At 43.4% G+C, this 26747-nt stretch overlaps 1 protein-coding gene across 1 annotated transcript in view; it reads left to right on the top strand.

The window, feature by feature from the left end:
* The window catches only part of CADPS2 (calcium dependent secretion activator 2), a gene marked incomplete at its 5' end in the record, with an annotated part of 600328 nt that overhangs the window by 298454 nt on the left and 275127 nt on the right, over positions 1 to 26747 (top strand). The window contains one exon of the mRNA XM_019543957.1: positions 2617 to 2738. Coding sequence (XP_019399502.1) covers positions 2617 to 2738 — 122 coding nt within the window. The remainder of the gene's footprint in view (positions 1 to 2616; positions 2739 to 26747) is intronic.

Here is a 26747-nt window from a genome sequence, read left to right as displayed (position 1 = left end):
TACACAATCTGAAATATGTACCAGATGACAAAAACTGAAGCGCTCCTGAGGAAATGTAGTAGTAACCTTGAAAACATGGGTTTATACCAGTGATGTGCATAATTTAGAACATTTAAATGCTGGCAAAAGCAGGAATCCAAAATTTCCGCCCCCACATCTACCAGAAACACTTAAATGAAAGAATTGTCACAGATTTTGAATGGCTGTTGGAAGGTTATAAAGTCATAAAAACTGGGAGAAGTATTAATAGGACTTGGATTATAAAAATAATCTAGGAAGCAGCTAAGGCACTATGGCCTTGATTTCAACAGGGAGCAAGGCGAGGATGTCTGTATGGATGCCTGCATGGATAGTTGAGAAATGGTGATGTCATAAATGTTTATGGATGGATTATTGCGTTACACACTTATGGACAGTTAAGATCTAAAAGTATTTCTGTTATAATGTGATTTTTCCCCCCCATAAAATATGAATAAAATAGATGACATAGACATACAAAGTATGGCTTAAGACAGTTAATTCAAAATATACAGAACACTTTCAAATTCTCAAAGAAAGCAAGTGGATAGACAGAGTATTTTTCCTGTTTTTTTTTTCTTTACAGTAACCTTAGTTATCCTGTAAAACAGTAGCAGGTAAATATCCCAGTTCTGAATTATACTTTTTTTTTTTAAAGCAGCATCCCTTTTAAAGTAAGGGTTCCATTTCTGAGATACTGAATCACTTCCTGTGGTAGCACTTTTCTCTCTTTCCTGAGAGATGCTTGGCATTTCCAACCTACTGTAATCCCCTCAAAAATAGATGCTTCTTTAAAAAATGGCTTACATTTAATCCTCTATGGAACTGTATTGTTTAGTTCAAGAAACCTATTTTCTTCAGAACATCTATACGGATCTATTCAAAATTAGTGCAAATAAATGCCAGGAGCTGGCTGGGTGGACTGTATTAAAATCACTGTTCAGTCAAGCATTCATTTCTGACTTGGATTATAATAATGCTTCAATCCAGCATTTTAGTATTTGAAAGAGGGCAGTTTTTCAGTTCATAGACTTTTTTTTTCTGTACAGATGGCATCATTATTACAGGCAACAGTGATTGTTTCACAAGTCAGATATTTTACCGAAGGATCTCTTTACAAAAACATATTACAAAAGTTATAGAAATAATAGCAACAGATATCTTTATAATGTCTTATGTGATTCAGCTATTAAACAGCTTGGGAAATGCATGCAGAACAATACACGCAAATATTTTGAAAGCTGTTTTATTATTTAATGAGAATGCGGTGATTTGCTTCCATCTGGGATTGTTGTGATCGTCCATTTTCTCCGTCCCTAGGATCCAGAATGAGAGCAACAGAAAGAAATGTACCTTCTAATTAAAATGGAAGCTAAAGCAGAAAACAGAAATAATCATCATAGAAATTAATCATCATGTTGACTGCACTCAAGGAGGATACACATTTTGCATGTGGAAAGGGAGTCTAGCTATTATTATATAGGAGGATCTGTACCACACTGTTTCTATGCGTCAACTACCGATTATTTCATAATTACATGTGTGAGAACACAAATGATAAAATATGGCAAAGATAATTGCATCATTGCTTTATGAATTACTGTTATTATTTATAAAACTCTATGGGCTGCAGTGGTACTTTACAGGGGAAAAAAGCATCCTGAGTAGCTCTGTTCTGTCATCCCAATGCAATATCATCAGACCTTAGCCATTTTGCAATTCATCCTATTTTACTAAAGTCTTAGAAGTGTGTGACAATAGCTGTAAAATTCCTTGCATTTTTCTTCCAAGACTTTACTTATAAAGATGTGTATATGTGAATAGAAATGAAACAGCAAAAGCATAGACATGTTGATTAGCAAAGTATTTTAGACTTCTTGTGTGGCCAAACAACTCTGCCCAATAGTTGTGCATTCAAGCATGGAGTATATCTACTAGAATCTTGAATCACAACCAGTGTTGCCCTGTCTGTGTGATGCTGAGAGTGAGATAATTGGCACTGCTGATTAATTCATTTATGGTGTCACATGAATTACAGCAACTGTGCTGCTTCTAGTCTTGATAGTAATGTGTGAAAGCCCATGTGGCTACTTCAGGGCTGCAAAACCATCACAATCCATGCACATGGATCCTGTCAGAAAATCTGACATAACTTATCCAGGGTAGTAAATGTTGTGATGCAAATTATGTGGATGAAATTAAACAACCTTAGTCCATATGCTCAGAGAGGGAAGAGAGCCCAAACAGGGTCTGACAGTAAAGGGGGGGAGAAGGGGCTGATGGGTGAAGGTGATGGTTGGACAAATGGCAAGGGGACCACCTGAACCCCCCAGTTAGCCACTGTTTTCCCTACTGTAGCAGAGGGAGGGGGACAAATTCAAGGCAAACCTCTGATAATTAGATTCAATACCTGAAAAATTATAACAAAATTTCTAAGTTTTCCATATGTAGAATCAAATTATTGGGGGGTCATCTTCAATTTGAATAAGTACAGCATTTGGACTTTTTGTGGCAATTTAATTCTACCATCTCTGTACTGTTTAATGCTGTCTGTGCTGAAATTGGACATCTAAAATGTGTTCTTTTCCTTTTATTTAGATTGTAATAATGGAAGTTCAGGGTTTAAAGTCAGTAGCTCCCAATCGGATTGTTTACTGCACAATGGAAGTGGAAGGGGGAGAGAAACTTCAGACTGATCAGGCAGAAGCTTCAAGGCCACAGTAAGCTCTTCTCACACCTTTTTGTTTTTAAAATATATTTTTTATTGTGTGGAATCTCTACCTGAAAATTTGAGTAGAGCATGTAAAAAAAAATGATATTATAGCATCTGTCTAATTTGATATTGGATTACAATAATGTTTTAAAGTTGAAAAAAACCACTTGAACTTTTTTGCTGACCCAGATGGAAATGTAACATATTTAACAATACCTAATGATAATAATATAAGAAAACAAGACATCTAGAAATTGTAGAAAAGGAATAGTTACAATCAGGCAATGTCAGCCAAGGTACTTTTAAATTGCATGCAAGCAAGACATTTGGAGATTGTAGTATCACACACTTTTCTTTGTCCTTTAAAAGTGGAAACCTTTTGTTACCAATTAGCCTGTGGCGCTTGTATGTACTCTGGGTTAATATGAAGGTGGCCTACTGGAGTTCAGCTTGCACAACCAGTGGAAAATCAATTCTCAGTAATCAGTCCTGATGAAACTTACTCACCTGCTGAGCCTGTTCTATTTTAAATTATAGGATTCTCTTTTTCCAATTAATTTTTGAAGGATGTAGTCAGTAAGCTGACTGAGGAGAAAGTATCATGCCATCTGTAGTTGAACTAGTCAGACTAGCACAGAGAAAGAAAATTAAGTGTGCTTTTGGTTGATTCCTTTGACCTGTAGCTCCACATTGTCTTCAGAGGTGTTTTCCTTTGTTAAAATGTCATTTGGAATCTTTGTGTAGCTCTCTCTCCAGATAAATTGTTAAGGTTTTACTGGCACCTCAGTGTGCCTCTTGAAAAAATTTAGAAATCAAGGTAACTACAATTTTAAAAACATCTTAGAACTGTGAAGTTGGTTTCAGATCAGTTTTAAGCACAAGTGTAACATTCCATTAGGCAAAATTATAAGCAGGTGGGTCACTTTTTCTGTAAAAATGCCATAAGCCAGTATACTTTCTTCTATTATTTTTCAGATTTTGCCACAGAGTCTGAGAACTTTGGCTTGTGTAATCCAACACTTTTCCTCTGTCAGTGGCCAGTACAAGATGACATAGTGAAATTGGAAGGCCAAACCACTACTCCTACACAATACTGCATCATAGCAAATTTACAGTTCTGTATATGGATGTGGCAAGATCTAAAACATGCTCAGCTCAGCCTTGGTTATGTTCCCTTAACTGGAAAACATACCATGCTGTTTTATTTAGGCCACACACCGGGTCCATGTATTTTCAGATCTCACTTTGTCTGAGCAGACTTCAATCATCATCTCTTTCAAATCATTTTTCTGGCACACTCCCTGGGTATGGATACTCTGTCTAGTACCCCTTCTGGAAGTGGTACCCCGTGGCCCAGCTCAAGTGTTAACCTGTCCCTTACTAAGACACCTCCGTATCTTAAGGTTATCATTTCTTTCAGGTATATTCTAGTTAGCATTTCAATTTATCATTTATCCCATCAAGGACAGTCATAATTAAAGCACATAGACTTGCTAAACAATTTCTGAAAACAGTGATAACAGGGAAGGTATGCAAATTTAGACAAAATGGGATTTGTGTGTTTTTAAAGATGTGACTTCTTGCTTCCTTTTCTGGGGAACAGGAATTTTTCCAAACCCCCTTCCCAGAAGATCGTCTGAAATAGTGGATTCCTTCATTTCAGGGACCCTTAAGATAGCCAGGCTGTTCTAAATAAGAGGGCATATGAACAAAACACATGCCAAGAACTGTGCAAGGGAGAGGAGTTGAGAGATCATAAGAAAAGATGAGATTACAGAGGTGTATATGTGGCCAAATCTCTAGGCTTCTGTAAAACTTAGGACCAGCAGGTGTTTGATAAGTAGAAGTACCACTAAAAGCTGATGTCATTTTTGTGATTTTACAATGCTAACATATACATGTTGAGCCTGGATGAAAAATGGCATTAAGAAATATCTCAAGAAACCTTAAAAACCAGCTCTCTAGTAGAGTTGATCAACCTGTACTTTTATACCAGACGTAAGCAAACTACAGCCTTCCTTAGAGCTAAAGCCTTGCCTCTGAAGAATGTATTTTTCTGCACTGGCATGCTGTTACTGTTGACAAAAGAGAAATCCAGCAAAACAGCATGGAGGAAACAGAAAATACATTGAAAAACGAACGGATAGCTTAGAATCGCAGCTAGGCCAGACACTTTTCCTCACTATTAGATGCTTATTTAACTGAAGCACTGACCTGTCGAAGTTAAAAGAGAGTATCAAATCATTTTATGTGCTTCACATTAAAATTAGGGAAAATTTTAAAAATGGAAGGTATGTCTGTGTGATGGAAGGCAGTGCTTTTCAGAAATTCCCCATTCAAGATGTGTGCAATACTAAAAGCTGAACAAGCACTTCAGGATATGTCCATTAGGCGAAAATTTGGAAAATGTTGCTTGTGAAAAGATGAAAAATAATTTTCTTTTAAACATGCATTTCAGTTTTCTAAAGAATTATTAAAGACTATCATGAGATCAGTAAAGAAATTAGGAAGGATGTCCCTCTTTTAAAGAGAAAAATAAATTATAGTCTAACAAATAAGAAAATAATTAATTTTAGGGTTAATTTTTTAGGTTAGCCTATATTTTATGGGTTAAAAGTTGATGTAGTTTCTCATTGCCTCCAACTGATTTTTTTTTTTTTGTGAATTTTACATGCTGTTGAATGTTTTATATAGACAGGGTTTTCTCTTTTAAAAAACATAGGTAAAGTTCCACAGTATATGTAGACTAATGCAGTAATGCATTAATTGGGGAAGGTATTTAGCACAGATTCTCAGTTCCAGCCAGTTATAAGCATATGATTCTGTGGCTTACTAAGGCCTACTTTTCATTCAGTTGTATAAATTGATTATGGTTGTACTGCTTCATCTCATGCCAGCCCTATTAAAGTTTTATTACTGCCTGTGAAATATTTCTTCCAACTGTTTCCTGCCTTTTAGTCCTTCAAAAAAGCTCACCAGCATGGCCAATGACCTTTTCTGCCAGAGATCTGTAAGCAGAACCTTTAGAAGAACTCCTTCAGCAATATCAAGCTAAGCAAAGCTTTGTTGCGTTGACACCCTAGGGGGCCTCCTCTCAAAATAAAGGATATCTGATGCTAATTTCAGTTTCTTCAACTGTTACTGGTGTTGCTTCTCAGTTTTGATGGAATCCTCTACAGAATAGACCACATTCTTTTAATCCTTAATTTTGTTAATTTTCAATTGCTAATAACGTAGAAAGGAAAGAAATACAGTTGTTTAATATAGAAGTAGATGTTCAGCCTTTAGGGATGTTTTAACTATTAAGCATATATTTTACAAAATATGTTTGCTTACCTTCTTTACATTCAATAGCATTGTGTTAGGTCAGTGCATTCCCCTACATTACAACTCTCCAATTGGCCTAAAGCAGGCGGCAAAGCTTCCTTGTGCTGTGTAGACCTTCCTGGTTGAGGGACCCCATGCTCTTCCTGGAAGCAGGCACTGGTGGAACTGTCCTATCCACTTTTATTTCTTGGAGCACTGTAGCATAGGGGGGACCAGATGGCTGTGCAGCATGAGGTAGCTCCTACCTGCTTTAGGCTGATTAAAGTCTTAATACAGGAGGAATATGTACTCATGGCACAGCTTTTCCTGGACTGGCTATGCAGCAGGCACAGGCGGTTTCACCTGGAGGCAGCATAATCAGGCTGAGAGCCCCTGAGGTAAGCTGAGGTGGTACCAATAGTGGTTCTCAGCCAGGAATGTCACCGTGTTCAGAAAAGTGATGTTTGGGTTCCCTGACCCTGAAAAGTTTGAGAATTCCTGTGTTAGGTGTTCCTTTATGAAGTTGAACAAGAATATTATCATGTGGCTGGTATGGATGACAAGCTGGGTAACCCAAATAATATTATTAATTGTGTGTATTAAGTTACATTGTTCTGTCAAAAGAGCTAAAATAAATAAATAAATAAAAATAGAGAAAAAATTTGAAAGGGCCAAGATGTTTTGTATGCATTACTCTACCATCTTTATCAATTCAAATGACTTAACCTTGGTATTTCTTGACTTGAAGTGCTTAATCATGAAAAAGTAACAATTGAATATGATCCTTTGAGTGACATATCTTGTGTATACATCACACACATTATCCAACTTTTGAGTTCTAATCATGCTTCCCAAGGTTTCCTACGCCCTATGTTTTTGTAGGCCCTGGGCCAGATTTGGCCTGTAAGAACATGTCACCCAGCCCATGGGTCTCGTAATTTGATGATGGGGAAGCTAACAGCAGCTCCCCTGCTGCCAAATTTCCATAATCGTGGGGAGCCCTGTGGGCTGGATGACATGGCCCTGCTAAATCACACCAGGAGGCTGTAGAGCCAGCATGCTGGGTCACCTTGTGACTGCATCCACTGTGTGGTGTTGGGCCAGCATGTCTACATGCTGAGCCCAAGCTGAGTTGCACCTGCAAACCAACCCTGTGCGTGGGATCCAGCCTGTGGGGCCAAAAGTTTAGCACCACTGCACCAGACTCAACTAACTTATGGCATCTGTGCTTCCCTGGGAAATGTGCAAGCTAAATCTGCATTGTAAAGTACCAGTTACATTTCTTTATAATTTATTTAGCTGCAAAACTTCTACTTAACTAGTAATATTTCAATAATGTTTTAGTAACTGAATTATTATTTTATATTGATTCTATTTCAGTAGTGCCTAGAAATCTACTTGACCAAACGTTTGCTGCCAGACGACCTGGTGCAAACACAATTCTTTTTGAAAATTGTCTCTACTTCCAAAGAGTTCACAAACTTAGAAGAAAAGAAACAAGAGCTAGATACAGACAGATGGGAAAGTACAGAAAAACAATGGGATGGTATTGATCAGCATGATAAATAGTGGACCTAACTCAGGGGCAGACAAAATACAGCCCATGGGCATGATCCAGACTGCCAAGCCATTCTGTCTATTCTGTTGTCCAAAAGGCGGTTGTTACCAGGCCATGGCTGCCTCTGAAAGGTGGCAGGAGGCATGGGCTTTCAGAGCCCATGCCCATCAAGCTGGGCTGGGCTGGGCTGGTTCTGTGCCTCCACTTCCATAGGGCTCCTGGCACTCCAGCTGGGCGTCCCATATGTAGGCACAGAGCCAGCCTGGCCCAATGACATGCACCTTCCTGTGACTTCCAGCATGTCAGCTGGGAGCCATAGGGTGCCATGTGCAATAAAGGCAGGCCAGCTCCTTGCTACCATGTGTAGCTTCCAGCACTCCATCTGCAAGCCATTTGCCATTGGGCCGGGCCAGGCCAGGCTGGCTTCATGCCAGTACCTGGGGCTCCCAGCACTGAAGCCAACAGCTGTGGGAGCTGAACACGCTTGGGGCTGGGCCAGGCTGGCTCCATGCCAGCATCTGGGGCTTCTGGCATTGCCAGTGGGAGCCACCGGGCAGGGCCAGGCCAGCTCTGTGCCTCCACATGCAACTCCCTGCTGAAGTGCTGGGAGCCCCACATGGAGTCACAGAGCCAGCCTGGCCCAATGGCATGCAGCTCCTGGCATTCCAGAAGAGATCTTCATGCCATTGGGCTGAGCCAGCTCCATGCTGCCATGGGGGGCTCCCAGCACTCCAGCTGGGAGCCGCAGGAGATGTATTTCATCCAGCTGGGCTAGGCTGAGCTGGCTCCATGCCACCATATGCGGCTCCCATCACTCCAGCTGCAAGCTGTATGCCATTGGGTCAGGCCAGGTACATTCAGCTCCTGGAACTCAGCCAGACCCATGCACCACCAGGGGGCTCTGCCTGCCATAGTCTGTAAGTACACCAAGGGCCTGCAGCCAGCAGCTGCTGCCACCGGCTGCAGGGACTGTGCTATGGGGGTGGGGCATGTGGTCAGGAGCCCATTTATGAACACCCCACCATACCAACATCCACACCCCTACATTCTCCCACAAACCCCACACTCCCTTCACACTCCTAACTCGGAACCTCACACCAGCTTCCCCAACCACACTCCCCCACACCCACGAACTACACTATGTACAAGAGGAATAAGACTTTAGTTCAAGCTATTATACATTCAGCTCTATATACACTATGCAAACACATAAATCAGGACAAAATATTTTTTGAAATAAAATTAAAATGTTATAGTAAATGTTTAATTTTTAGTATATGATTTTGGGGGGTTTCAGTTGCAAGGTGGCAAACTGCCCTCCCAAAAGGAGTACTTCTGGGTGCAAGGGGAAGGACTTTCAGTACCAAAGGTCAGCAGTTGGGGGTGGGGAGTTCCTGGCCCAAGATGGTGGCTAGGAGAGGGGGCCTGTCAAGTGGCAAGGTAATCCTCGTGGCCCTCTACAGCTCATCAAAAGTCATTAAATGGTCCTCCAGCTAAAATAATTGCCCACCCCTGCCCTAACTCATCCATTCCTTGCCAGTATCAAGGTTTTTGTAGGCTCATGTCAAAAGAAAATGTTAAGGAGGGATTTGAAGGGGTTTTTTTATGGTGTAAGTTATACAAGATACATCTCAAATTATGGTAATCTTTCCCTTGATTTTTGTTCTTGCACATTTGCTTCTGTGCCTTCAGAGGACAAAGATTCTTGAGAATTTTGTATTCTGAAAAGTTTCTCCTAGCTGTGATATATTTTCAACTCTTGATATGATTGTTAGCTTTGAAAGTCACATAATGATTTAAGTGCGGTAAAATCTACACAGTCACCTACTGCTTTGAATTATGTCAAAGTGGTGTCTTTCAGTCTACTAAGGTTCAGATTCTTTAATCCAGTTCTTAAACATAATGCATAAAACATACCTCTGCTTCAGTAATTGTACTGAATTGGCACGGTGTCTGAAAGACTTACAGAGTTAATGCTTCCATTAAGATTATTTTAAGGATTAAAGTTTCAGAAAGGTGTGTCTGTGTAGCACAGCTAAAGTTGGAAATTATGGCTCTAACTAGTACAGTTTCTGTCTCAGTAACTTTGCATTCTTTGAGGTGGGCTCTGCATATTTATTTTTGTGTGCTACCTTTTCCCCCCCACAAATCGTACTGCCAGTGATGCTTGGGACCACTAATAAAATAAAAATTCTATTATGAACAGTATGTCTCAGCAGAAGATTTTAGGGTTGGAAGTAATCTCAAAGATCATCTAGCCTATGTACTTGAATGTTAAACTAGGTCCACCCCCACCCTGCCTCTGTCCCCCCAATCAGGATGGGGAAAAAAAGCTCCTTGTTTTACATTTACATACAAAGAAACCTCATTAAATACATTAGGTATCATTAAACTGCTGCCATAAGCAGCATGTGCTCAGTAATGGAGACCAACTATGAAGTTGATTAAATGCAGCCAATCCTGAGCATAGCTATAAAACATACAGGCAAACATGAATGGAAACCTACCACAACAATAGATTAGTCCAGCCCATCTGAATAAGATGTATAGTAGTGTCCATTGCTCTCAGTTCTCCACAATATTGACTCTTTTTCAAGTCATAGTGAGGCACTACATTAAATACATTTTGACTTCCTCTTCACTCCCACAACTGAACTGTACCTTTCTTTCCTATTTTTAATGGTTCCTGGTTCTTCACCATCCTTAATCTGATTTGTACACATGCTTGCACTGCAGCTCTGTGTGCTTTTTAAAGGTGACTGGCGCTGTAGCACATGCGTTTGTATAAACAGCAAAATGCATGTCAGCACTGAGAAAATGGCAGCATCCAAGGTGTTCTAGTTCAAAAGCGCACTGCTGCCATTTTCTCAGCACTGATGCACACTTTGCCATTTATATAAATGCATGTGACACAGAGCCAGGTGCATCAGCTCACATACAGAGCAGACTCGATTAATCACGCTGAATCTCTGTCAGAGCAGACAAATGTATATGTATACATGCCCTAAATGTCTGGCAAACATAACCAAATAGGGCCACAAACAGTTCACACAGAATCCCTCTGTTGCCCTTCCTCCCCCTCACCCCCCCGCCTGTTGCATATGATTAGTGTGGCCCTGCCCTTCATAAGGTGGAACTGGACCAGGTTACACTGCATCTCATCTGCATATACATTTTTGGAGGATCCCAGGACTGATGATAAGAGCACCCTGTTCCAGCCCTGAATGGGAGGCTAATTAGCATATTAATCCTGTGTGAGGTGTATCTGAAACACACGCATGTACTGAGTAGTGCTGAGCTGTGTGATTACCGTGGCTTGAAATGCTATTGACTGCTGGGGCCCAGACCAGTGAACTACATGATAAATCATGAGCCTTTTGGCTTTGGACTAATATTGTGTATAGTTTGTACTATATGTAAGTTGGTCCAAAAGTGCTGCTTGAAAGTGTGTTTATGGAGTACCTTTGCTAAGTACCTGCAAAACAGCAGTTTCAAAAAAGGTAGAATGCATCAATTCTGGATAAACAAAGTCTATGGTTGACCATAGACAGGCATGTTCACTTAAAAGTCAGTGTTTTCAGATTTGTTCCTCTTTTCCATGTGCTCAGGGAAAGCAGGGTCTGACAGGAAGTTTGGAGGGGGGAAGGGGCTTCAGGGAAAAAGGGTTTCTGAGGCAGAGGGCAAGGCAGGGTCACCTAACTGCCCCCCATGTTTATTTTCTCTGCTGTACCAATGGGTTGGGGACAAGTTCAAGGCAAACTTGCAATAATTAGATTCTATACCTGGAAAAGTATAACAAATTTATAAATTTTCCACATATAGAATCTATTTGTTGGGGACTTGTCTTATTATCAGGGTCATCTTATATTTGAGTGAATATGGTAGTTCAACCCCTCCAGCCTCCTGTCCCCCACAACAAACACATGCATGATTTGCTGCTACTAAATCACCTCAGGCAGATGCCTGACCAGCTTCTTAAAATCTCCAACAAAAGAGATAAGAGAGCTCCCCTAGTAGGCTTGTTCCAGTGTCCAGCTATTCTTAGAGTTAGGAGTTTCGCCTAGGTTTAATCTAAATCTGCTTTGCTGGAGTTTAAACCCTGCGCTGCTTGTCCTTCATGTTGTGGCAGGACAGAACATTTTTTCTTTTTTGTGGAAGCCTTTCAAATTTTTGAAAACTTCTATAGATTCATAGAAGTAGGGTTGGAAGGGACCCTGTAGATCATCAGGTCTGACCCCCTGCCAGGGGCAGGAGAGAAAAACCGGGCTTAAATGACCCCAGCCAGGTAGACAGCAAGCCTCCTCTTAAAGACCCCCAGGGTAGGAGCCATCACCACTTCCCTTGGAAGTTGGTTCCAGATCCTAGCCGCCCTGACTGCGAAGTAGTACCTTCAGATGTCTAGTCTAAACCTGCTCTCTAAGAACTTATAGCTGTTATTCCTTGTTACCTCAGGGGGTGCTAGGGGGAGCAAGGTCTCTCCCAAACCCTGCTGGTCCCCCCTAGTGAGTTTATAGACAGCCACCAGGTCCCTCCTCAGCCTTCTCTTGTGAAGGCTGAACAGGTTCAGGTCCTGTAGCCTCTCTACATGAGGTCTGCCCTGCTGTCCCCAGATCATGTGGGTGGCCCTCCTCTGAACCCTCTCAATGCTGTCCACATCCCTCCTGAAGTGGGGCGCCCAGAACTGGGCGCAGCACTCCAGCTGCGGCCTAACCAGTGTCACAGAGGGGGAGGATCACCTCCTTGGACCTGCTCATGATGCACCTGTGGATGCACGACAAGGTATAGTTAGTCCTACTGACAGTGACCTCACATTGTTGGCCCATATTCATCTTGGAGTCAATAATGACTCCAAGATCTCTTTCTGCCACCATGCTCTCGAGAAGGGAGTTTCCCATCTTATAAGTGTACTGCTGTTTCCTACTGCCCAAGTGCAGCACCCTGCACTTGTCAGTATTGAAACCCATCCTGTTTTTGTTAGCCCACTCCTGTAATCTGTCTTTCCTTACTAGTGTTCCCACCTCACCCCAAATCTTGGTATCATCAGCAAATTTAAACAGGCTGCTTTTCACCCTGTCGTCCAAATTGCTGATAAAGAAATTGAACAGTGCGGGCCCAAGGACCGAGCCCTGGGGGACTCTGCTGCCCACTTCCCCCAGGTTGAAAAAGATGCATCCATCACTACCCTCTGAGTACAACCCTTCAGCCAATTTGCAATCCATCTGACTGTGTAGGTATCAATCCCACAGTCGCCTAGTTTTTTAATGAGAATAGGGTGGGAGACTGTCAAAGGCCTTGCTGAAGTCCAGAAAGACTACATCCACCACAACACCTGCATCCAATGCTTTTGTGACCTGATCGTAGAAGGCAGTCGGGTTGGTCTGACAGGACCTGCCCCTAATGAAACCATGCTGGTTGCCCTTGAGCATCATCCTTGCTGCTGGCCCATCACGGATGTGCTCCTTGATAATCTTCTCAAAGAGTTTCCCCACGATTGAAGTAAGATCAATGAGTCTGTAGTTGCCTGGGTCCTCCCTCTTCCCTTTTTTAAAGACGGGGACCACATTGGCTTTCTTCCAGTCATCTGGCACCTGGCCAGAGCACCATGAGTGCTCATAAAGCTGTGCCAGGGGCCCTGCAATAACCCCTGCCAATTCCCTCAACACTCTAGGGCGGAGAGCATCTGGACCTGCTGATTTGAACACGTCCAGCTCCTCCAAAAGCTCTGTAACCTGGTCCTCCCCGACCCTAGGCCTGACGGTGCTTCTCCCAAGTCAGTGTGGAATCTTGATCAGGGAGTCCTGGTCCCTACACAAGAAAATGGAGGCGAAGAATTTGTTAAAGAAGTCTGCTTTCTCCTCTGGTGCAACCACCAGATTGCCAAGCATATCCTGCAGGGGCCCCACTTTACCCAGTGCCTTCTTCATTCTTCCCTTATATTTAAAAAAGGACTTTTTATTATCTTTGATCCTTGATGCTAGCCCTAGCTCGGTATCTGCCTTAGCTTTTCTAACAGCCCCCTACAGACCCAAGCAGTGGAGGCATACTCCTCTTTGGTGATAGCATTCCCCCCGGTAGGACTGTACTCCTCCTGGGTTAAGTGGAGGTCCTGTATCTCGGCCAGGAACCTCCGTGAGCGGTCTTACCTGGCTGACTGCTCTTCCCAGCAGATGTCCAGGTAATTTAGATCACCCATCACAACTACATCCTTTGCCCTAAGTGCCTCCACAAGCTAACCTGAGAATTCGCAGTCCAGCTCTTATCCTTGGTTGGGAGGTCTGTAGTAGACCCCCACCATTAAGTCTCTTTCCCTATGACCCCCCTGTATCCTGACCCAGAGCACTTCAGCCTGCCCCTCCTCTGACCCCATCCTGCTGGTAGAGGTGGTATATTGCTCTTTGACGTAGAGCACCACACCTCTGCCTTTCCTTCCTGTTCTATCTCACCTGTAAAGCCTATAGCCCCTAATATTAACCGCCCAGTCATGGGATGAATCCCACCAGTTTCAGTGAGCCCTACTCTGTTTGGTTTTGAACAGGCTATTTGGAGGGCAAGTTCCTCCTGCTTATTCCCCATACTACAAGCATTTGTATAGAGGCATTTAAGGCCTCTATACATTCTCCCTCTCATTCATAGATTCATAGAGTTGGAAGGGACCTCAGCGGGCCATCCAGTCTGATCCCCTACCCCTGGCAGGCAAGAAAAGAATCACCAACCCTGGGGTCATGTGCTCTCAGTCAGGTGCTTATCCAGTCTCTTCTTGCAGACCGCCAAGGATGGGGCGAGCATCATCAGCCTTGGGAGCCCATTCCAGATTCTGGCAACCCTGACAGTGAAGAACTTTTTCCTAATGTCCAGCCTAAACCTTCTCTCTAGTAGGTTATGGGCCATTGTTCCTTGTCATTCCAGGGGGTGCCCTGGTGAACAGATCGTCGCTTACTTCATGTTGCTCTCCCCTTATGAATTTGTACGCTGCCACAAGGTCCCCTCTCAGCCTTCTCTTGGAGAGGCTGAGGAGGTTAAGGTCCCTTAGCCTTTCCCCATAGGGCCTTCCCTGCAGGCCTCTAATCAGGCGAGTGGCTCTTCTTTGGACCCTCCCCAGGTTTTTCATATCCTTCTTGAACTGCAGCATCCAGAACTGGACACAGTACTCCAGCTGTGGTCTGACCAGTGCCACGAAGAGGGGGAGCATCACTTCCCTGGACCTCTTCGTGAAGCACCTACAGATGCATGACAAGGTGCGATTGGCTCTGCCAACTGCTTCATCACATTGGCGACTCATGTTTATCCTGGAGTCAACAGTGACTACAAGATCTTTTTCTACCTCAGTGGAGCTGAGAAGGTCGCCCCCCAGCCTGTAGGTATGATGGCAGTTCTTCCTCCCTATGTGCAACACCTTGCACTTGTCCTTATTGAATTGCATCCTGTTGCTCTCTGTCCACTTCCCAACCTGTCCAGGTCAGCCTGGATCTGGTTGCTTCTCTCCAGGGTGTTAGCTGCATCCCATAATTTTGTGTAGTCCCTGAATTTGGAAAGGGTAATTCCCACCCCCTTACCCACATCACTGATGAAGATGTTGAACAGCACCGGCCCCAGAACTGAGACCTGAGGGACTCCACTGCCCACATCTTTCCAGGCTGACACCAACTCATCCACTACCACCCTCTGAGGGCAATCCTTGAACCAATTTGCTACCCAGTCTGCCATATAATCATCCAAGGCAGATCCCCTCAGTTTATAAGGATGGTATGGGATACTTTGTCAAAGGGCTTCTTGAAGTCCAGATAGATAACATCCATCTCGACTCCTGCATCTAAACAGTTGGTGGCCTTGTCGTAAAAGGAAACTAGGTTAGTCAGGCAGGATCTGCCTGCTAAAAACCCATGTTGTTTACCCCTCCACATCATATTACCCAGCAGGCTCCCACAGATGTGCTCCTTGATAATTTTTCTAGGATTTTCCCAGGGATAGAGGTAAGGTTGAGTGGTCTATAGCTCCCTGGGTCCTCCTTCTTCCCCTTCTTAAAGATTGGGACAATCTTAGCCCTCTTCCAATCCTCCAGAACCTGACCCGAGCACCATGAGCACTCGTATATCCTTGCCAGTGGATCGGCTATGACCCCTGCTAATTCCTTTATTACCCATGGGTGGAGTCCCTCCAGTCCTGGTGATTTCAATATGTCCAGTCCCTCCAAGTGTCTTTGCACCGTGTTGGCACTGACCATTGGTCGGCTGATGTTCCCTTTGTTGGTGTCCATGATGTATGTTGAGGGTTTGTCTCGATTCCCATTTAAGAAGACAGAGGCAAAAAACACATTGAAGAGCTCTGCCTTGTTCCTGCTATCTGTCACTAAGCCCCCTGCCCATCCTGTGGTCCTATGCTACCCCACACCCTCTTTTTGCTCCCAACATACCTAAAGAAGGACTTTTTATTGTCCTTAATCCCTGCCGCTAGCCTGAGTTCTAGAGTTGCCTCGGCATTCCTGACGGACTCCCTGCAGGTATGGGCCAATGAAATATACTCCTCATTGCTAGCTACCCCCTGCTTGCACTTCCTGTACACCTCTTTTTTTGCCCTTAAGGTATATTGGATGCCCCAGTTAGCCAAAGGGGCTTCCTGGCCCCCTTTTCCCCTTTCCTGTGCCATGTGATTGGCTCACTCTGAGCCCCAAGAATGGTTTCCTTGAGGAATGTCCACCTGTCCTGGACCCTCAATGCATCTAAGTTCTTAGCTCCTGGCACCCTGCTAACCAATCCCCTGAGTCTATTAAAGTCAGCTTTCTTTTAAAGCTTAGCACCCGTGCCCTGCTGGGTATAATGCCTGCCCTTCGCTGGATAGTGAATTTTAGCATTTGGTGATTGCTGTCCCCTAAGTTGCCATGAATTCACAGGTCCCTCACCAGGTCATCCCCTGTGGCCAACACCAAGTCGAGCAAGGTATTGCCCCTGGTGTTAGGTGGAGGTCCTGAATACAGGTTAAGAACCTGTGAAAACGGTTAGATCTAGCTGACTGCTCCTCCCAGGATATGTCTGGGTAGTTAAGGTCCCCCATGACTACTATATCTCTAGACTTCACAGCCTCTATGAACTGCTTGGAAAATTCCTGGTCTAGCTTGTCGTCCTGGTGCAGCATCCTGTAGCAGACCCCCACCACCAGATCCCTTTCACCCCGAGCCCCTTGGATCCTAACCCACAGAGTCTCTGCTTGACTGCCCTCTGACCCTAATTTGATTAGGGAAGATGTGTACTGTTCTTTGACATAAAGAGCAACTCCCCCACCTTTTTCCCTGCTCTCTCTCCTATACAGCCTATAGCCCTTTATTTTCACCACCCAGTCATGAGAAGATTTCCACCAGGTTTCAGTTAGTGCCACTAGGTCAAAGTTATTACTCAGTAGCAAGAGCTCTAGGTCCTCCTGCTTGTTTCCCATGCTTCTGGCATTTGTGTATATACACCTAATTCCCCTGGTGGCTATCCCTGGCCCCGCCTTAAACTGCTGTCTGATAGGATCTTTGCTACATACCCGAGCTGATCTTGTGGGTGTCTCTTGGTTTGGTGTCCTATGGCTCCCTCCGTACTTGTCCTCCCTCCCACAAAACTACTTTTCTCCAAAATAAGGATAGCTAGTTCCTTCCAGCTTTTCTCATATGGCTTACTATTTAGATTTCTCTCAATTATTCTAAATGCTTAACTCCAAACTATAGCTTAATTAACTCTGGGTAAAGTGCTGCTATCACGTATTGCCTTGTATAGACAGCTGTTAAAACACATATGATTTTTGGTTGCATTTTCCTCACAAAAGAATTACACTGTTGAGTTTATGATTCACTACAAGCCTGCAAATTTTTCTCAGGAGCCAGATATTCACCATTTTGTATCTGTGCATTTTGTGTGTAGCACCTGACATTTGTCTTTGTTGGATAGTGTTTTGTTGTCTGTAGCTCAGTTCTTCAAAATATATACAACTGTGTATTGTTGAGAGAGTCACTGGCATTGTCAGGGCACTTTCTTGGTATTGTAAGGGGGTTAGGTGTTACAGGTCATGTCAGGCTCCCTCAGTGTAAGTGGTTTGTGTGCACACCATGCTGGGAAGCTGTCTGTTGTGGTAGTGCTGCTCCTGTCTCCAGAGGCCCGTAATCATGAACGACTGGTGCCTCCCATGACTGGGGGAGCACCATGGTGGCAAGTGGGGACTGCCCACAGCCACCACTGGCAGTGTTGGTGGCAGCAAGTGGGGACTGCCCACATCTGCCACCACCCATGTCGGCAGTGTGTGTGTGGGCAGGGGGGGTGAGCAGGGACTGCCCACAGGCGCCATTGTGGGATGGGGCTGAGGCTGTGTTGGGCTCTTCCTGGTTGGGGCTCAGCTGGGCTGTGCTCAGGGCAGGCAGCAACAGTGCTGGGATGGGGAATTGAATTGGGGGAGCTATGGTGAATTTTGGGGTGGCTGCAGCCCTCCCCAAGGTCCCCGTCCCACTGCTACCACTGCCTGCCCCGAGTGCAGCTGCAGCCCAGCCCCCCACTGGAAAGAGCCCATTGCCCTGACCCCAGCCCACAGCAGCAACCTGCCCTCGCCCCAGATGCAGATCTGGGGGCACACCCCCACCCGTGACCTCCCGGGTTCCATGCAGCCCCCACACTCCTCAAATGAGCTGCTCGCAGCTCGATCCCGTGCCTGCTCCAGCCCCACTCCTTCCCTCACCATGGGGGCCACGATCTGCACCCCCAACACACCCCTTCCCTCCTCCACCCTTTCCACCACAACAGACTTACCCATCGGACATTGCTCTTCAAGCTAATGGGCTGCATACCGGCAACTGGATCAGTATCGGCCAATATGCCTCGTTAAAAATTGGCTATTGGTATTGGCCCAAAGAATCTCTATCCATGCACACCTAGTACGCCTAGTTCTGTTCTTAGTGAAGCCTACTTTGGTCAGTGCAATTAGCAGGGCTTTCTGTGTGATCTGTGTATGCACTAAACAGTGGCTACATTAAACCAACAAGGCCTACTATATGTATCCACATAAATCACATTTCTCTGGCTTGTCTATGAAAATGTGTCAGTAACCTTACTAAAGTTCAAGTATACTGTGTTTAACACATTCTGTTATCCACCAAACCTGCTACCCATCAACAAAAGAAATCAACTTAGTTTGGTATGTTTTGTTCTTAAACTTATGATGGCTGTTAGTGATCATTCGATCATCCTTTAAATACATCCAAATTAACTATTTTATTATTTACTCTCACAACTGGTCTGTATTTCTTTGTTTTCTGCTTTTGTCCCTTTTTAAAGGTAAGCATGACATTATTTCTTCTCCAGCCTTCCAGGATTTCATTAGCCATCCAATAGTTTGCAAATATTATTGTCAGTAACTGAAAGGTCCTACAGCACCTGAGGCTGACATCATTGGTCCCTGACCAATGACCCAATAGTCCTTCAGATCATTAGAAAGTTGTCTGGCTTTTTCTTAACTCAATTTTACCTGTATCCATTCGTCTCCACCTCCCACTCCCCCCACTTCCCTATTTTTGCAGTAATTCTGCTATTCATCTAACCTCTGAGTGGTGTATTTGGGTGGGTCCTTTGACCTTTGTTCCTTGGACTCTTGTGTCATGGTTGATCAAATCTTCAAATAGCCAGATAAATGAGCAGATTTTAATGGTGTGCCTTACACCTTTTAATATTCTCTAACATGAACATGTATTTCTGTTGTGTCTGGGGAAAGTCTACTTCTTGGATTGCTGCTTGGACTGTACAAGTTAGTCTCACACTGATATGCGGTGTTGGTTTTGCGCTTTTGTCACAACTATAGTCTCTGAATCTGACACTGAATTAGGTGGCCATCCCATAAAGGAGGAAAATAAACTGATGGGCCAGATGGATAAGGATTTTAGCTGTGGACTCCAAGGTCTTCATTGTTCACTAAAGGCTCATTAATATCAGGAATTTCAACTCCTGAAATGAAGCTTTTCATTACTCATATTTAGTGATCCTGTGACTGATGGTTCTGAGACCGGTTCAGGTTTCTAAGGAATACCGTTGATGCAGGTTCGACTTCCCCCTTTCCTCAGCACAGAAAGACTAATAGAGAAACTATTTTTTGACAGTGATACAAATAAAAGCTATTTTCTGTTAGAAATTATATTCAGAATATGTCCTGGTTGAGACTAGTTACACTGAAAATCCATCTAAAGCCAATATCAAGCACAGCACTTGCAGTTACTTCCAGCCTGGTATGCAGTTCTAGAAGTTGTTAAAACTTATTTCCATTTGGGATTTGTCCTTCTGAGAAATAAGGCTCTGTAGGTGTTCTTGAAATGCATTATTCCAACCATACGATAGAAAGCTTATTTTGAACGAATTCTTGTTCTGTTTCTAGGTGGAAATCATAATGACTGAGCTCTGAGCATTTGGGAGCTTTGATTCAGTTACAAAATTACTATTGTATTCAAATATTGTCTGCATTGCAAAACAGCAGATCTGAGATAGCATCTGCACTCAGCCAGGTCCAGATTAGACAGCCACTGCTCTTCTAAGCTTCTTTACAACGAAATGATTTGGGTGTGCTTATGTGGGTTTTTCTGTGCTTTGTCCATCAGTTGAATACAAATTACAAAGATCTATCCCGTCTACTCACTTGAAAATGTACACAAGCTGGCCAGTGCAATGAAAATCTCTCAGTGCTAATAAGAATACAAATCCTTATTCATTATCTTCTCTTTCTAGTCAGAATTTACAGGTTTTCTCTGGAAAATGTAAGTTATTTTGTGACACACTAGTTATTTAACCTGCTAAAATAAAATTACTCCAGATAGTAAACGTTGCAGCTGATGTTTGTGCCACAGTGGACTACTTAGCCAAATTATATTTGATGTAATGATTGCATCATGTGTAAAAGATTTCACACACATACACATACATAGTAAGTTAAAATAACAGTTTTAAAAGTTGGAAAGCGAAGCACTCTAAAGTGAGGAAGAATCATAAATAAGGTTGCCTTTTCTGTGCAATCTAAATTGGATCCCTTGTGCTTATACATTAATTATATTCCCTAATGGGGACATGCTTTTTGTCCCGAAAGGACTCTTGCACCCTCACCATTTCAGAGTGCCCTCTCATGGCATAAAATGATGTTTCAGTGGTCTGGTACTGTTATGATCTGACACAATGGTCAGATACTTTTAGAGTATCAATGTTTGGCAAGGTAATAGATGATGTCTGGCAAAATAATGGACTGATACAATGTCTTTCTCCTCTTGAAGTTTTCATCAGTCCCACCCTTCTTCCTGCACACACTCGTAAGTCTTCCCCATGGTACCCATCAACAAAATTTAAAAAAAACAGATGAGAATACAAACTAATCAATACTTTCTCAACCCATACAGAGCTTTTTAGCTCATATTACATTCTCCTTCTTTGTCCCACTTTCCTACTTGCTCCGCTTCCATAGAGTATTGTCTCTCCTTCATTGTCCCCGTGCGTGAGTCCACTCTACTCCTGTAGCTTCCTACAGTTTTCCTTCTCCGTGATGTGTGTGTTGTCCCCCAGAAGTGGAAATTTACCTCTCTTCTAGGCTCTTTCTAACTTCACTGATCTCTTTCCAGTTGCTCCTCTCTGAGCCTGGCCAATCCTTTGTCTGGCATAATAAAGTCCCAGTAGAGTGCTACTGATAGAGTTCTCAGGCTCCAGTTAAATCTGTTGTGGTTGGTGCTGGGCAGACAAATTGGCTATTAAGCCCACTCTGACAGATTGCTGTCTCAGTGAATAGGATGGCTAGTACTCTCTAATGAGCATCTTTTTGGTAGTTTGTTTTCTCTTCATTACTTAATGTGTGACCTCCAACCTTATTTATTACATGTGATTCAGAACCTGCTCTGAAGACAAAATTACTTTCCTCATGTGCTATTGTATGGCATTCATTGTACAGTACTTGAATGATTTCCAAATGCACAGTTATTTACAGAAAAATCTTATAAGATGAAGGGGTGTGGAATATAGGTACATAGATATCTAGGTCTAAAGTACCCACTAATTTGTGAAAACCAAGTGAAACATGTAGGACTGGATTTTTCTGAGTAATTATCATTATAGATCATGTTATATGTGTAGTACCTGGTTCCTTGTTAACCTCAGTTGTAGTTGTGAGACTCCAGCCTTCTACAAATCAGACCCTAGGATCTCACACACCCAGAAATTAAAGCCTGATATAAATGAGTGGGCCAGTCTTGCACAGAAACTTTGAGGGAGAGTTAGGTATAGAATTCAGTTCTCTATGGAGGATTTAACAGCCTTTCACATGAATCCATCCTTCATATTTCTAATATCACATTCTTCAGTCACAACACACCTTCAATTTGTTTTTGTAAAGTAAAAAAAAATCCTACAGACAACAGCTTTTTTTCATTGCACAGTTATTTCTCTTCTGTTCATAAGATAATATAAAATAATAGCAAGGTACAACAGTTGAGGAACCAGGGCTATTAGTGTACTACTTGAATTTTTCCCTAGTGATTAATAAGCATTATTAATCATGACTTATGCATTGTTCTTTGCAACTAATTTAAATAATTACTTACTAGCAGATAATTTATTGAATATGATCTTAACCTGATCAAAGCAGGAAAATGAGGAAAAATCATGCTAGAGTATCCTCACAAAACCATCTGGGTGCAAGAGTGAAGGGGGCAGGGGCTCAGGTTCCTTACTTGTCAATCCTTCTAGTCCTAGTCCAGGGGCAGGCAAAATATGGCTCATGGGCTGGATCTAGCCCACTAGGCAATTCCATCTCGACTGCGGGGACCCTCTAAAAACTGAAAGACGGTTATCACCAGCCCTGACCCTCAGCTGCTTCTCTGAAACCTGGCACCTCCGTGTAGGAGGTGCCGGCATCTGCTGCAGGAGCAGCAACTCCGGCTCTGGTTGCTAAGCAACCAGCCACCAGCCCAGCCTGGCCTGACTTGCCCCCATCCCCAGAATAGGGGATATTGGAGACTAGAAACTTTTGCCTTGCAACCCTGTGGCTGTTTCCTAGCCCTCCCTCCCTGTGAGAGCAGAAATTCAAATAAGGGCCCCAGTGGACCATGGACTGCTGTTGAAGGAAAGGGGGCTGGGAGCATGAAGAGCCACATGCTGTGCAGCCGGGCAGGGCTGGCCCTGCATGTTGTTGCCATGTACAACCGGGGACTCGGGCAGGAGTGCAAGGGAGCTGTGCACTATGGGACTGGGTGGCATTGGCCCTTCATGCTGCTGCTACATGCAGCTGGGGACTTAGACAGGAGCATAGGGAGCTGCATGCTATGGGACCTGGGGGGGGCTGGCTCCACACACTGCCACCACGTGAGGCAGGGGACTTGGGCACAACAAGTATGGGGAGCTGTGCGGTATAGGACCAGTCTGGGCTGGGCTGGCCCTACAAATTGTCATAGATTCATAGATTGTCAGGCCAGAAGGGACCTTGGAAGATCATTGAGTCCAGTCCCCTGCACCAAGCAGGAAAGAACTGGGGGTCAGGTAACCTCAGCAAGGGGACTGTCTAGTCTGCTCTTGAAGATTTCTAGGGTGATTGCGCCACCTCTGGAGGGAGCTTATTCCACAGCCTGGGGACCCTGACTTGTGAAGAAGTTTTTCCTGATGTTGAACCTGAATTGATCTTCCAGGAGTTTGTGGCCATTATTCCTGGTTTTCCCCAGTTGCTCACCGTGCCGTTGATGTACTCCTCTGGTGTAATAGTAAGCTGCTACCAGGTTCCCTCTCAGCCTTCTTTTCCTCACGTTGAAGAGTCCCAATTCCCTCAGCCTTTCCTCATATGGCTTGCCTTTTAAGACTCTGATCATATGGGTGGCTCTTCTTTGGACTCTCTCAAGTTCGTCCACACCCTTGTTAAAGTGCGGTGCCCAGAACTGGACACAGTACTCCAGCTACGGTCTCACCAGTGCTGAGTAGATCAGAAGAATCACTTCCCTGGTTTTGCTGGAGATGCATCAATTGATGCATGCCAGAGTATTATTTCTCCTACTGGATACAGCGTCGCACTGCCAGCTCATATTCCTACTGTGATCTATTGTTACCCCCAGGTCCCTTTCATTTGTGGTCCTAGCCAGTTTGGTGCCACCAAGCCTGTAGGTGAGTTGGGGGGTTGCTTGTCCCAAGGTGGTGCGCTTTACATTTCTTGACGTTGAACTTCAGATTCTAATCGGCCCAACTTGCCAGCTATCTAGGTCTGTAACTGTGGACTATTTTCAAGCATGACCACAGTCCCCCATAACTTGGTGTCTTCTGCGAACTTGGTCAGTGAGCTCTTCACCCCCACATCCAAACTGTTAATAAAGATGTTGAAAAGTACTGGACCGAGCACCAACCTCTGCAGGATATCGCTGCCCACTTCTCACCAGGATGACACAGAGCTCTCTGGGTTCCATCCTGCAGCCAATTTTTCACCCACCTGACTGTCTTGGAATTAAGCCCACAATCCTCCAATTTTCATATAAGAACATCATGGGATACTAGATCATACACCTTTTGGAAGTCAAGGTATACAATGTCAACCTGCTTTCTCATGTCCAGTGGCTTGTTACCTGGTCATAGAAGGAGATGAGGTTAGTAAGGCAAGACCTGCCGTCAACAAAGCCATGACAAAGCTGAGTACTCAACGGCATACTTTAATTTAACTAAGATCGGGCCCAGCACTCCTGTACATCGCAGCTCTTATACCTTCCATATATGGACTCAAGCATATTTTGTATTTTAATCAACTTAAAGGTCCTAAAGATAAGGATCTGAATTCCAAACTAATCCTTTCAGTTTGTTGTCAAGTCAATGGCAAATATAGCCTGACTTTTCCAGATCCGTATATTTTGAACATTAAGGCTAGGTACAGACATTGAAAAAGCCTGAGGCAGAATTGATCTAAGTTGCATGGTTTTCTGGAAGTGGTGTAGTTTAGATCACTAGCAAACAGAGCACATTCAACTTTGGTGGAGGCACAAATTTTAGACTGGGTTCTGCCATTTTTAAACCTGTTTGTATGTGCCAAATATATGTTCTGTTATGGATCTAGACTGGTTGCTGCTCGCTTATACCAGTAGAAGTGTAATGTCTGTACCTGTCCTATGTGGTCACTGGAACCTCAGAATGTTTGGGGCTAAGACTTTTAAGCCAGACATTCCAAAAATCTTTTCTGGATAGTCTGTGGGTACTTAGATATCTGTACAACAAACCACTTATGATTTGTAGTTCAGAAATTAGCTCAGTGCAGCTTAGGTTGAATATATTGTACATTTTTAACATAACTACAACATCTCTAAATACATGGATTTAAAATTGTTGCCATTTGAGCTCTTTTTTTTTCTTTAGTCTGGAAGTAGTTTTTAAAATGTGAATCTCTTAGCAGGAAGTGATGTTGGATTGCTAGAGACTGTCTGCTACACATCAGTTTAATAATGCAATTTGCAGTATAACCTAGGTTGTGCCTGGAAATACAAGAAAAAATGTAGTGGTAGCATTGGGTTACGTGTAGCTCTGATGGTGCAGGAATGAGCTGAGTTTTTTGTGGGGGATATTTTTTACTGGGCCATCTATATATAAATATCACTGACAAAAATCCTTGCCTCTTGCAAGAAAAGATGTAAAAAATCAACAAAGGTCCTTTATGCTGTAGATGAATAAAGTGCTTGCATGAAGGGAGAGTTTCCTGGCCCATGGTCAGTTTACACTTTCCCACTAATGTAATTCACATTATATGCCAGTTTGTGTTGTGACTCCCCCTTCTTCCCAGAAGTAATGTTTTGTGTATCTACAGTACATATGGTATAAAGTGTTCTGGAATCCTTAGGGGCTGAAAACACTGTATACGTTGTTTAATTATGATTATACTAGCTGGTAACTATGAAAAATATTCATGGAAATGATCAAGGCTACATGCATTCTCATATCTATTGCCATTGCCCTATAAGTAGTTAACTGTTTAGAAATGGGATTGTGAACTTGTGGAACAGGAGACTTCAGCTGTGATTCCAGAGTACACAATGGAAGTATATAAAGAGTGAAGAATGTGGGTTGGAGACAAGGTATCAGAGTATACAGACAGACAATTCAGGTTAGTTACAGGCAGGCTATACACCAAAGCCTTAGTTACAGTTTTCTAAGTGCAAAGTGTGTACAATCTTATAGGGCTCCAGTCATTTTTTGATGTATATCAGGAATCAGCATTCTCAGTCCATGGGCCAGATTCATCCAGCAAAGAACTTTTACCTGGCCTGCCAAAGCATAGCACTACCTTGGTGGGCACAGCCACACGCCTAGCCTCCTTTCTGCTCCCTTCAGCCAGGAGCAGTGTGGCAGGGAGCAGGTGCTTTGCACAAATAGCTCCAAGAGGAACTTTGTTGCCTGGAGGCAAAGGAGGGAAACCTTTGAGAAAATAGCCCTAGGTAAGTGGAAGTCCCAGAGCCAGCAGGGCAGCTTTTTAAGCAGAATGGCCCCCAGAGGCCATTGTTAATTTTGTAAGTGCCTCTGGCTATCATAGTGAGCCGGCTCCTCTGATGTGAAATACACAAGCCTTCTCATGAGGGACACTTGCATTTATTTTATTTTTCCATAAACAAAGTTCCAGTAAAGGTGAGGAGTCAACATGTAGCATTGTTTTCAAAGAGAGATTGTAAGTTAAAAATAAATGAACAATTGGGTGGTGTTTTGGAGATGTCAACAAGCAGATCAGTTACTGTAAAACAGAATGTCACTGTTTAATTACCACCAGATGGGTGGGTGACTTTTGCATCTGAGACAGAGAAATGATTAAGATTTTATTCTGATTTTTTTTACTAGACAAATGCTAACAATAAACAATTAGAACTATTTGACACTCAAGTTGACACTCTTAGTAGGGAGGTCCAGAATTGCAAAGGTGTTGATCTCAATTATCTCTTCTCATCACAAGGTGGGCCCTCTAGGTCAGGTTTAAGGTTTATTGATCATTGTGTAGATGGCAGCTGCCTTCTAAGTAAATGGAGAAAGTTACAGCTTAGAGTTGCTAGTATGGAATAATCTAGCAGGGCTCGGTCCTTGGACTGATACTCTTTAATGTCTTCATCAGCGACTTGGACGAGGGAGTGAAATGTACTCTGTCCAAGTTTGCAGATGACACTAAGCTATGGGG

The sequence above is a fragment of the Crocodylus porosus genome, unplaced genomic scaffold (genome assembly GCF_001723895.1).
Source record: "Crocodylus porosus isolate Cpor-Errol unplaced genomic scaffold, CroPor_comp1, whole genome shotgun sequence".
NCBI lineage: Eukaryota > Metazoa > Chordata > Crocodylia > Crocodylidae > Crocodylus > Crocodylus porosus.
Note: the sequence above shows the minus strand (reverse complement) of the source record. Positions and strands in the feature narration are given on the sequence as shown.